This window comes from Trichomonas vaginalis, chromosome III, assembly GCF_026262505.1.
Source record: "Trichomonas vaginalis G3 chromosome III, whole genome shotgun sequence".
Classification (NCBI taxonomy): Eukaryota; Parabasalia; order Trichomonadida; family Trichomonadidae; genus Trichomonas; species Trichomonas vaginalis.
The window spans coordinates 19,955,017-19,968,093 of NC_067205.1; the positions used below are offsets into that span (position 1 = coordinate 19,955,017).

At 26.9% G+C, this 13,077-nt stretch overlaps 1 protein-coding gene across 1 annotated transcript, besides 2 other annotated features; it reads right to left on the minus strand.

Annotated features, from left to right (window-relative positions):
- Nucleotides 1–3,209: 3,209 nt before the first annotated feature.
- TVAGG3_0732810 (uncharacterized protein) lies at nt 3,210–3,653 on the minus strand (the record flags this gene model as incomplete). The annotated part of the gene is made up of 1 exon (XM_051244603.1): nt 3,210–3,653. One exon carries the CDS (start codon nt 3,651–3,653, stop codon nt 3,210–3,212), a length of 444 nt encoding a protein of 147 aa, XP_051091190.1.
- Nucleotides 3,654–5,266: 1,613 nt separating this feature from the next.
- Nucleotides 5,267–5,317: a mobile genetic element.
- Nucleotides 5,318–6,254: 937 nt separating this feature from the next.
- Nucleotides 6,255–13,077: part of a mobile genetic element that runs on past the window's edge.

Below are 13,077 nucleotides of genomic sequence, written 5' to 3' on the forward strand. Positions count from 1 at the left end.
GGAGCAAATACCCAGATTTTCCTTACTTTTACCACCTCTCTAAAGCTGGGGACACCGCCTATCGTTGGGAGTAGCTATTAAATAGAACCACCAAGGTATTTTTCGACCTGCCGGTGTAGTGGAAACATCGACATAATGATTCATTATGCCAAGGTTTGATTCCCATTTAGCCAAATTTTTTCTTTTTTGGATCATGAATTTTCTTTTGGTCACTATAAGATTTGTTTCATGTTCTAAATCTGCTGCATATGTAATCTATTTTTATTTACCTATTTTTTAAAAATCTATTGGATTGCCAATTTGAATATATTTAAAATCATAAAAACTCCAAAAAAACTATAAATATAGTTTTATGCATAGTGCCGATACTCAAATATCAGATTACTTAGATCCATGAATAATATCCGAATTTTTTTTCTTAAAATTAAACTTCAAAACTTCTTGCAATCTTATTCTTCATCAATTGTAAATTTTTAAAACCATTTTTTAAAATAATTTTGCGTAAATTTCATTCTCATGTTGTTTTAATCGAAAATTGATACATTTTCAAAAAAATAATATTGACTTATGAAATTCATTTTTAAGGTGAAATAGTATTGTTTTTATTAAAGTATATGAATAATATATAAAATAATGAATAATATAAGCAGATTTTTAGTTTACAAAACAAATATGAGCAATGCAATTTCAAACTTTTGCTGGCAATTTCGATATTGCTCAAGTTTGTAGTATTTGTGATACCTATAACATCGGCTTAATCAAAATTCGATTTTTCTTATGAGTTATTGAAAAATTTGATTGCAATGAGAAGGATTTCGACGTTTTTGATAAACTAAGAGCTGAGCTTTAGGGGTTAAGTTCATTTATGGCTGTAGTTTGATGCGTAGATCTCTTTTTATTGTAAATTCTTTCAGCATGGAGATCGAGAATGAATCTTTTGAGAACTTTATGAGTTTTTACACCCGTAAAGAGGTCCTTCGAGGAAAGATAGTCCAGACTACATGAAGATGTGGGTTAACCAAAAAAATCCGATGGTTTCCCCATATTCATGTAGATCTTCAAAAAATGAGCACCAAAAAAGCCAAAAAATAGGCTTTTTATTGGATTTGTACACTAGATCAATAATCTATTTAGGATCTGACACTCTTTTTAGCCAGAGATATGAGGTCCTTTCTAGGAAAACGATCTATTCATCCATAAAAAAATGAATTATCGTTTTCCCCAGAAATTACATGGGGAGTGGTAAAAGTAAGGAAAATCTGGGTAATAATACTATTTCAAGATTTCATAGTAAAGGTTTAAAGGAATTAATTAAGAAAATTTATTAGAATATATACTGAATTAAAAGACATAACTTGCATAAAAATAAATGATTTAGCTAAAATATTTTAATAACCCTCGATCCCAAAAATTACAAAGCATTCAAAAGTTTCGAGATATTTAAATTTTAATAAAATTTTCGAAATTTAATTTTTTTCTAAAGTGTCAAATAACGTATTTCTTTCAGAAATATTTTTCAAAAATTTCATGTTCACGTTTATAAGCTAATACTGAGTAATATTTTTTGGCGATGTCATTTTTTTGAATGGTTTACGATTTTTAACATAGGTTTATTCCTAATATTACTAAATAAATATTTTATTTATTACAATTTTGGTCGCTCAAAAACATAAAATTTTGAGAGTTGGAGTACTTCTAAAAAAACATGTAAAATAATATTGTTCGTATGTCAGGATGTGAAAAGTGCATACTTGTGTAATTGAAATTTTTATCATTTAATCAATAAAACAAGTGAAATATCAAATTTACCAAAAAGAATTTATGGATTTAAAAAGAAGAACAAATTTTATTTTCTTTCTTTGGAACAAATAATAATACTATTTCAAGATTTCCTTCACATGGACGTAATCCAATGAATGTTAAATTATTCTTAAATGATTCTGTTCCTCTCTCTGTTGTATCAACTGTTCCATCAGTTGATAAATCATCAATACTACATTGATGTATATAAATTTGTCCATAATTGCTTAAATAAAACTCCATTATTCTGTGATTGTTTTGGAAAGATGAATTGAAAATATCAAGTTCTATTAAAAAGAAACATCCAATCCTTCATATTTTGAGAATTATTTATATAATTACATCGGTCAATTCTTCCTTGACAAGAAAACCCAGTAATAAATTCAGCTGCTTTTAAATTCTCAAAATTACAAAATGAAACATTTACTGTTGATTCAACATCATCATAACAAAACCTGTACATCGTACTGAAATACAGTTAGAAATGTTTGTTTTTGAAAGTGATGTAAAACCTTGATATTGGTAAATCATATAAAACTGAACTATTTCTCCATTACAAATTGATCCTTGGAGGAGTGTACTGTTAATTTTGCCATATAAATAAGTAAATTGGCCTTCTGAGGAGTTTGACTTTCAAATGAACAGAATTTATCAATAATAATGTTATTTTTACTATAACTTTGAATATATACTGTACCTGAACCTTTGAAAAAACGTTTTCGCAAAGTAAAATCGAGCAATCATATGTATATTCGAATTTAACTGCTCTATCTTGAAGATTGATAAACTTGCAGATGTATGCAAAGCATTTGCTAGATGCTGCTGTGACTTTTTCAACTTCACCGGTAAAAACTTTGGAAGGAGGACTAATTCCTTCATAGTAAAGGTTCCAAATGCTATCTTGATTCAGCATCGCTATGGGATACTTCTCGAAGTACAATTAATTGCACTTAAACAATGAGTTTTTGACTCATTGCAAAAGTAATAAAAAGGATGGGGGTGACACCAAAAGTGAACTTCCTTCATAAAAAAATGAAATTCACTGGAATATTCATCAAATATTTATTATTTATCTGTTTTAGTTTGTTAAATCAAAGTATAGCTGTTCAGAATTATTCATTTTTTATAAGTCTGGGAAATCTATTGTACGTGTTACTTCTCATCGAGCTGATAATAACAAATTATATATTGTATTCAATGTAATGATAATACATTTCTCTGGGTAACTCCAAACTCCATAAATGATGAAACAAATAAATTATTTGTAAGGTACTTTTATAACGACAGATCCTGTTGATGATGATTTATTTTTAACTCGAGAAGACAAAGATAATCCAAGCATTGTATTCAAAGAAAAATATAAAAAGATGAATAATATAACAATTTATAAATATAAACAAATAAAACAATTAATCAATTCCTTTGAGGAACTTATTATTATAATTATAGGCTGATTTGGCATTATCTCTTTTGATTCTGGGAGTAGATTTATAATTATCATCATCTGAACTAGAATTATCGAGGAATTTTCGTTTAAAAGGCGAGGTTTTTGAATGGGTTTCTTTATTTGTTGTTGTTTTTGGAGTTGATTGTTGATAATTTTCTTTTTGTGAAATTTTTGTTGTTGATTTGCTAATTTTAGGTGTATTGTAATTATACTTCTTTGGTGTATTGAATTTGTCTTGTTTGAGTCCGGATTCATCATCACTTGATGAAGAGAATATAAATCTTGATCCGTTTTTAAGAGTTAAAGGGGATATTTTATCTGGGTCACTATCGAATATATGGTTGAACTCAAATAGATATGTTTCATTAGACAAAACTGACTCTGAAAGTCGAGATCGATAATTCATTGTCGAAATGACCTGATATTTATCTGGATCTGTTTCGTATCTGTTCAGTTTAGGATATTTACTAACACGAAAGCCACGATGATCGTCATCACTAGCATAAACTCCGTCTTTTGGAATTCCAAGAAACAAAACTTCTTCGTTGTTTTCTTCTTCATATGAATATTCATATTCAATATCAATATCAATTCCTGTGTTTAATTCTTGTTGTTCTTCAATAAATGCAGCATTTGGTTTTCTTTTGACTCTTTTTGAGCCTTTCTTAGGTTTTTCGTAAGGTTGACGAGGTTTGTAATAGTCATATTCTGGATAAAACTCGAAATTATCTTCTTTTTCTTCTTCTTCAAAGATATGAATATGAATTTTTTGTATTTGTGGAAATTATTGATGTATTTATTTCGGATTTTTCTTCTGTAATGTCGTCAAGCTGTAATTGGTCTTGTGATGGAATTATTCAGAAATTTTATTATTAATAGATTTTTTAATTGGTGATTCATTAAATAATTGATCTTCGGCTTCTTCTGATATACTTTCTAATATATGAAATTTGAATTAGAATTGTTTCTTACAAAATTATTTTGAAAATGTAGGATTTCGTTAACACCGCTCGCATTTTTGTTCGCTATACTTATTTAAATTAAGCTACCTTAAACATACTTGTACCAAATATTAAAACTCTCTCAAATGTTAAATACAAAATTAAAAATTATTAAGTTGAAAACTTTCACAATTTTCCACTTTAATATGCGTGCTTGACTAGGAACATCAATGGTAACATCTCGATATATTCATTTGTGGCAAATAAAAAGATTATGAAATTTATTATGAATATTACACAAAAAAAGGAGGTGATAGCAAGACAAAAATAGACATATTATCATGTTTGTCTAATTCATCTATGCATTGTATATAATCGAAATTTATTTTGTAACTCACGTATTTTCAAGCTACCTTAAATATCTTCCTAGTATAAAATCGTTTACAATTCATTTCCACTCAAATCTAGTTAAATTTATTATAATATTATTATCAATATAATTCCTTACTCATAAATCACTCATTATCTCACACATATGATATAAGCTCAGCTAGTATTATCTAAATTTTTCATTATTACTCCTTGAATAAATCTACATGTGGAACCCTGAGTTGAGTGACTTCTAAATATTCATGATTAAAAATGTGAACCAAATTGCAAATTTTTAATAAAACCAAGCAATCCATGATGCATACTGTTATAAATTTATGAGAAACATGAGAGAGGGTCAAAGTTGCTATTTGTCACTTTTCCACAAGAATATAATGGGGAAAAAGTTATCATATAGTTGATCTCATTCACTGAGGTAGAGATGCATGTAGTGTAATTTATAAACAGTGGGATTGCTGCTCTAAGTCTAGGTTCGAGACACATTGGCTTCATTTTCTCTTTTTATTGACGTAAACTATTCAATTTTGTGTTCTCCATTCAAATTTCAGAATTTTTTTTGCAGATTTCACGCTACATTCGAAGTTACCTTTTGTAACAACCACCACTGCCTACGAAAGACGAAAGTTGTCACGATTTCACCCGGAAATCCGACGGTTGTTTAAGAGTAAGCACTTTTGGCACCTACTCGAAAATCAACATTTAAGGTTAATTTAAGAGTATGCACTTTTGTCACCTACTCAAAATGTGAACCAAATTGCAAATTTTTAATAAACCAAGCAATCTATTGATGCATACTGTTATAAATTTATGAGAAAGACATGCAGCATATAGAAAAAGACTACGTTTTTTCTCTCAAAAAATTGATTGCTATTCAACTGCGATTTGAGAGACTATATTATAATAAATTTAACTAGATTGAGTGGAAATGAATTCTAAACGATTTTATATTAGGAAATGGGTTCTATTTATGCCAAGGCTATAATAAATAATAATTTTGAGGATAATTATTCCATAAGACTTAAATAGCTTAGTGGAAAACTCGAATAAAGATTAGGACAAGTATTATTCTCCAATATCGATGATTTCAAACTTGGAATTGGGCGAAATTATTTGATAAAAATTCCATTGGAAGGATTTGAAAAGTTTTAACTAATGAATGTATAACTTATGTGATGAGAAATTGAAATGAATATGAGTTTAAAGGAATTAATTAAGAAAATTTATTAGAATATATACTGATTAAAAGACATAACTTGCTAAAAATAAATGATTTAGCTAAAAATATTTTAATAACCCTCGATCCCAAAAATTACAAAGCATTCAAAAGTTTCGAGATATTTAAATTTTAATAAAATTTTCGAAATTTAATTTTTTTCTAAAGTGTCAAATAACGTATTTTCTTTCAGAAATATTTTTCAAAAATTTCATGTTCACGTTTATAAGCAATACATACTGAGTAATATTTTTGGCGATGTCAGATTTTTTTGAATGGTTTACGATTTTTTAACATAGGTTATTCCTAATATTACTAAATAAATATTTATTTATTACAATTTTGGTCGCCTCAAAAAACATAAAATTTGAGAGTTGGAGACTTCTAAAAAACATGTAAAATAATATTGTTCGTTATGTCAGGATGTGAAAAGTGCATACTGTGTAATTGAAATTTTATCATTTAATCAATTTTCATTACCACTTTCAGAACGAAGCGAACTTTTTCAGCACCGTTAAGCTCTATCATGTGTAGTGACATATTTATTCAAAAAAAACTCTAGAATTGCTTATCTTATAATAACAATTTCATATAGAAAAAATGCACGATTTCACGGCTAAAACTTTGAAGCAATTCTTAAAATTCGGGATAAAAAATCGATATGTATTACACTTTAAAACTTCAAAAAAATGGTTCAAAATTTAGAAACTTAGTTTATCTTAACAATTATAGCAGATTTTAAGCCGAACAGTAGGATAATAGAAATGAGCTCTTGAAAGAATAATTTACAATTAGTAATATGTTAAAGTCAAAGTTTCGAGATTCTATAAATAAACGTTCCGGATTTTCTTTAATACAAGAAATCAATACTAATATATAGAAAAGCAACAGTAAAAACTTATTAGAGATTTCAAAGAAAGTTGACTAAGAGAATCTTTTATATAAGTAATTTTATTTTTTTCTGAAATACGAGATCGAATAAAACATGTAATTTTATTTTATACTATAATAATACGTTTTACATAGTAAGAAAGTTAGAGACTTGAAATGGAATTAAAAATTGAGAAAAAAAATAAAGCTTTTTATAAAAATCATATTAATATTTATTGATTGAGTTAAAGTTATCCAATTTATTGGTTCAGTTAAAATTATTGTATTTAAAATATTTAGAAATATTTATCAATAATATTCATATAATTATCGATTAAATCGTTTTGCAGAAAGTAAAAATTGATTATAATTTGCTTATATTTAGGAATTTAAGAATTTTTAAATTGGGTGAAAAAAATAGAAAAAATATGAAAAAAATAGACAAATATTGGAGGGACTTTCTAATTTAAGAATGAAAGACTTGTCATTTATTCTGGAATTCATAGCATGAAGATATTGTATGTACATTATGTATATATATATACACCTTTCCATCAAATAATCTTCAATCTACTTATAAAAAATATTAAAAAATCAATAAAATGTTTATTATATAACGATAAAAGTTGAATAGAAATTCAATGTTACATATTATTGAAATAAATCATCTTCGGCAATTTTCAATGTGTTCTATCTTTTCATTTTTTTGTTTCGTCTAATTTATTGAATGTATCAAGTAATTTGATCACTTGACATATTACCTTTCCAATTTCCCAATATCTCTGAATTCAATTCCAGGAATGTTGGACAAAATCCTGTATATTTTTTCATTTATTATGCTCAGGAATTAATGATATTTCCAGACCCAAATGCTCTTTCAAATAACTGAATCTCTCATTTATTTTTCAATTTAATGAAATACGACTGTTATATCACTTTGTTTTTATTGCCCGTGCATATCGACTGCAAAATCGGCTAAATCCACTTTCATTAAAGTGTACGCGTCTTTAAAAATTGTGGGATGTGAAGTATACAATTATTTGTATTTAACACTTTGTTGTACGATTCTTACGCCATTATTAGAATAAATATTGTCGAATACTTTGAAGCTTGCTGATTTAATTATAGGCTTTGTGCTCCATGTTTTTATAAAGTATTTTTGCAAATTCATTTTATCTTGAATGCATTAATTTTTATTACAAACCAAATCAAAACTTCTTCTGGCATGAATGGGAAAGCGCATAATAACTTAAAAGAAATTTTTGTTAGATTCTTCTGGATCACATTTTTCTTTGAAATTTTATTACTAATGCTGCAATAAGTGATATTGCATCCCAGTCATATGGTTTGCTCTCTTTTCTTTTATAAATGAGCCTTTGAAGTGCTTTTTCGAAATCAGTTGTATATAACATCAAATTGTTTGATAAAGAATTTTAATATCAGTATATACTCCATAATACTAAATACTCTTTGTAATCAGTTTCTGTTTCTTCCCGTTTCATGATGTATATGTAAAACGGTAGATACAGTTGAGTTGCTTGTGGTCAAAAAATTAACAAATTTAATAATTGGCCATTCTATTATGAAACGGAACGACTTGAGTTCCATCAATAAAACATGTGATGAATACCGTATACCAACTCGAATGAAAACGTTTCCAAATTCCAAAAAAATAATAGCATTATCATTTTTTGTGCTCTTGGGTTAATTAAAATATGATCTTTTGATTAAAAAAATTCTAACATTTCATTAATAAGATCATCTTGATTTTGATTTGACAGGATTGAACTTTCATAATAAGCTGTTGGACTTTCTTCTCTGATATCTGAATGAAAATTTAGTAGACTGGGCTTGATTACAGTCATATATCAGTTGATTTGCATACTTTCTTGTTTCTATTTATCGTTGCGGTTGGATTTTGACAACATAATCTTGAACTTGAGATTCAATATCATAGTTCATTGGAATTTGGTTCCTTAATATATTTGAGATTGTTTTGCAGGTCGGCAGTTATGAAGTTTTACTGTCTGGTTCTTTCTTTCAGGAGAAATATTAATTATCTCATCAAAGACTTTTTACATTGCATACAAAGTTGCATCTAGGTTTAATTCCGCAATAATAAATTAATTTCTAAATAATTATATGAGCATTGTAACGTTGAAATCTCAAAGGATGACCATTTTGTATATATGGTTAATGAAATTTATACTGTGCCGTGGATTGGGAAATTGAAAATGTATGATAAGATCCTCAGAATATTTTTTGATTCTTTTTCGCTGAATCTTTTATTTTTTATCATCAAAAAGATGATAAATTAGGAATAAGTTCAATGCAGCTTTTATTAACGATAATAGGGATGTTTATGCGTTGAAAATTATTTTGGTAATCTATAAGCAAAATTTGGCACTAGATGTGATATTTTGTAATCTGTTTAATGTGAGGATTATCGGTTAAAATGATTAGAAATTTGGGCAAGAATAAGAAGCAGTTTCATTAGGTAGTGAGGATTGATGCTGAGGATTTTGACGCTGAATTATTCCGATTTATTGTTGCATTTTTGTTCTTTGATTTGTGTTTTTGAATGGAGTTGACTCCACTATTGTTTCCATTTTGTCTTGATTTGTTTTGGAATGAAACTGCATTTATTGTGCATTTTGTCTTTGATTGTGTTGAAATGAAACTGATTTATTGTTGCAAGTTTGTCTTTGATTTGTGTTTGGAGGAGAAACTCCACTTATTGGTTTTCATTTTTGTCTTATATTTTGAATTTTGAGGCAGTATACTTTCCCACTTATTGTTGCAGTTTTTTCATCTAATAAAATTTTATTCTCCTCCTCTTTTGTAAATTCATTGAATCTTCGGGAACTTAAATATCTGTTTAATAGAGAATCGAGTTTTCGTTGTCTTCATCTTGGAAATGGGGCCCAATTCTTTCTTATTATTTGTTATCTTATCATGAGTTTCTATAGAAAAATCATTTTTATCCTTTTGTTTACTTTTCTTCATCATAATCTTCACTATCATTCTCACTATAAAATCTTCAGCTTCTTCTATTGGAAAATTGTCTCATAATTAATTTATTTTTATTCCATTCTGAAATTGTTACTTTTATTACTTCTCCTTCTAACATTTTTTTAATTCATCAACAGGATTGAATACTCCTTGAAGACATTGAATTCATGATTTTAATTGCTTCTTCTATTATGTTATTGCTTCAATATAACGCAAACTTGGCTGCCCACAATAAATTTCGTCTATTTTGTGATATTTGATTAATCTTTTGTCTTGATTCTTCCAGAAGTTTTATATACTGTTTACAATCGAGAATTTGAAAATAAGTTAAAAGGGCTTCTTTTTTCTTTTAATATTGATAGTAATTTTTATTACAGCGCAAATTATCCAGAACACCTTAAAAATTTTTGTTATTTTGTTTGTTAATTCGAATGTGTTTAGAGGTAAACTTATGGCTTGTGATGAATTATATATAAATAAAGTGTTTAATGCCTTTAAACCGCTCTTGGTGGAATGACATAAATTTTGATATCCTTTATAAATAAATTTAATTGTATTCCATTTTTGTCACTTTTTAAGATCTTTACAAATCATAGTGAATTTTTATCACTATTGAAATAGATAAAATAATGTAAGGACTTCTAATTTTTGTATAAATATGAATGAAAAACAGTAAAATGGATAACTTAAATATATAAAAAATAATTATTGGACAAAGCTATAACAAATTTCATCTTTTTTATAAATTGATATAACCAAAGTAATAATTTTATTACATTTCGTGTAACATATACTAAATATATAGATTATCTTTTGAAGATAATTATTTATCTTGTAAAATTGTATGTGATCAAATTTGTATTTGATATAATTTATCAGTAATAATATAATTGCAATGTACACAATATATTATTGTCTGCCTTTTTTTGCTTATAAAAAAACTAAAATGATAACAATAAAGAGTATTAAGTTAAAAATTTTATACATCCAAAAATATATTTCAGTAACAGCATAATACGCCTATGCTAATTTAGTCTTAAATTAAATAGGATGTCTCCTAATCCCCATAGATATTCACAAACTTGGCAAATTCTGACGTTGTATTCTACATATCCCATACAAGTAGATCATATTGGATGACGGTATCTTGATAAATAAAAAGAATATTGTTGAATAATTTCTGTTCATTAATTAAAAGTTTCTTTCATACTTTACGGTAAATCTATGCTGCCTTAAAAGTATTACGATTATTATGCAAAGTCAATTTCTCCAAAAAAATATTTGAGATGATACTTATATAATTCAAAAAAATACAAGAATTTTGAGAGGAACTCAATGAATTTTGTGAAGGTGAGTTTATTATAGGAAATTTAAAGGAGAAAAACAAAAAATATAAAATCTGATAATGGTTATTAAAATGAAAAAATTTTTAAACAAAGAAATTGAAGGAATTTATATTATATTTAGAATTATAAAAGAGTAAAATATAAAAAGATTGAAAAGAAGATATAATTAATAGGATTCTTGATGCACATTGTTGGAATGATGTTTCAACATTGTAGATGTGTTAAGCAAAGAGAGATAATGATAGTTTCTTGAGTTTTGAGTTAAGCTTGTTGTAGATGAGAAGAAATTTTGACGAGACTGAGGAACTTCATTTGGAAGATGTTTCCAGTTGAGATCAGTGTTTAAGCAAAGAGAGATTAATTGAAGTGTTCTTTGAGTTTTGCAATTAACCATCCTCAATGACTATTGTTTAATTTAATTTTTAAATTTTTAAAACTGAACCATTTTTAGTTGGTATATTTTTTCTAAACAAAGTACATCACTAGCGATAACAGAAAAATGGGATGAAAATTATGAATAAAATGCATCCCTATATAGTGCCAAACAATATTTATACGGCCCAAAAATTGCTAGCAGATCTTGGCGAAGTTATAAACTTAGAAAATGAGAGGATTTTTATTTTTGAATTTTTTTTTTTGGAAAGTTTTAAATTGCGATTAAAAAATCGATTTCCAGGAGAACTAAAGCCATCTCATCATATTATTTAAATCGATAAAATATTAAATAATAGTTGAAAGTTAGTAAACAACGTGAAATTATGCTGATCTACAGAAAAAATATGAACATATATTTGACATTTTTGAAATTTCATACGTTGATGGTGACGACTCATTAAACTATTACTTAGCTAAGATGATATATGGTTTTCAACAAACACATGTTATAAATCGTTAAAAAATATTTTAGATTCAAAAAAGAATATATAGGTAATATAATGAAACAAAAGTCAACAAAATAGCATGTTAAATATTTGTTATAAGTTAACTTTTATTATGATTCCAATAGTAGAGATCGAATGTTTCCGCTTTATGTTAATATTTTCTTTTCGACTTCTCTTAGACTGTTGTATTAAGGTTGTAAAGTTTTTGTGCTTGAAACTATGGAATCTTCTTTTGCTGCTGGCATTTTCGAGAGTTCTTGCAATTTCGAATTAGATCAGCCGCATTGTATGAAATTGAGGCTTTAAAAATATCTTGAAAAACAGAATAGGAACTGCTTTTCCAAAGGAATGCTTACTTTGTAAATTAGAGAGTTTCAAAATTGAGAGCAAGATTATCATTCATAACTTTCGATTTTGCTGCGAAAAAGGAAGACAAGTAGATTAACAATTCATTTACTGTTGTTCATCAAAAAGAAAACTTGATTAACAACTAATATGATAAATCAAGCTATCTTTAATATTTTTAAATTGATAGACATTCAAAATATTTGATGGTTCTAAAATATTTTTTTAATTTCTATAAGATATTATCATTGATATATATAAAAATTTAAATTTTATTTCAAAAGAAGGCAATATTTCAAACTTTTAATTTCAAAAATCTTTAATTCATGCATAAGTGTATTTAATTTAGCAAATTTAATGATCTTCGTCGATGCTTAGCAATTTTGGAACTCATAAAATTAATGATTTCTTCAAGTTAAAATCCTGATATTTCAAAGTTCCTAATTCTTCTAGTAACTTTCTCAAACCCTACCATATAATATGTATAATGGAGAATAATTGCAAAGAAAGATAGCCGAATTATGGGTAGTTTCTTGTGATTGCGAAATAAATTGCAAATTAACACATAGTTTTAACAGCATACAATCTCATTTTTTGCTCTCATTTAAATGCATTCGCACACTTTTAATTTTGAAATAAGGTTTTGAGAAATATCAAATTTATCTGCTCATAATACTATAGATCTTTCATAAGTGTAAAGAATCACCAGGCCTTGACTATTAGTGGTTTAATATAAATGATGCAACATTCTACTGGGATTATCCTTATTCATCTAGATATTATAAGATTTACAACCCATGAAAATTTAAAATTTTGTCAAAAATAGTGAATG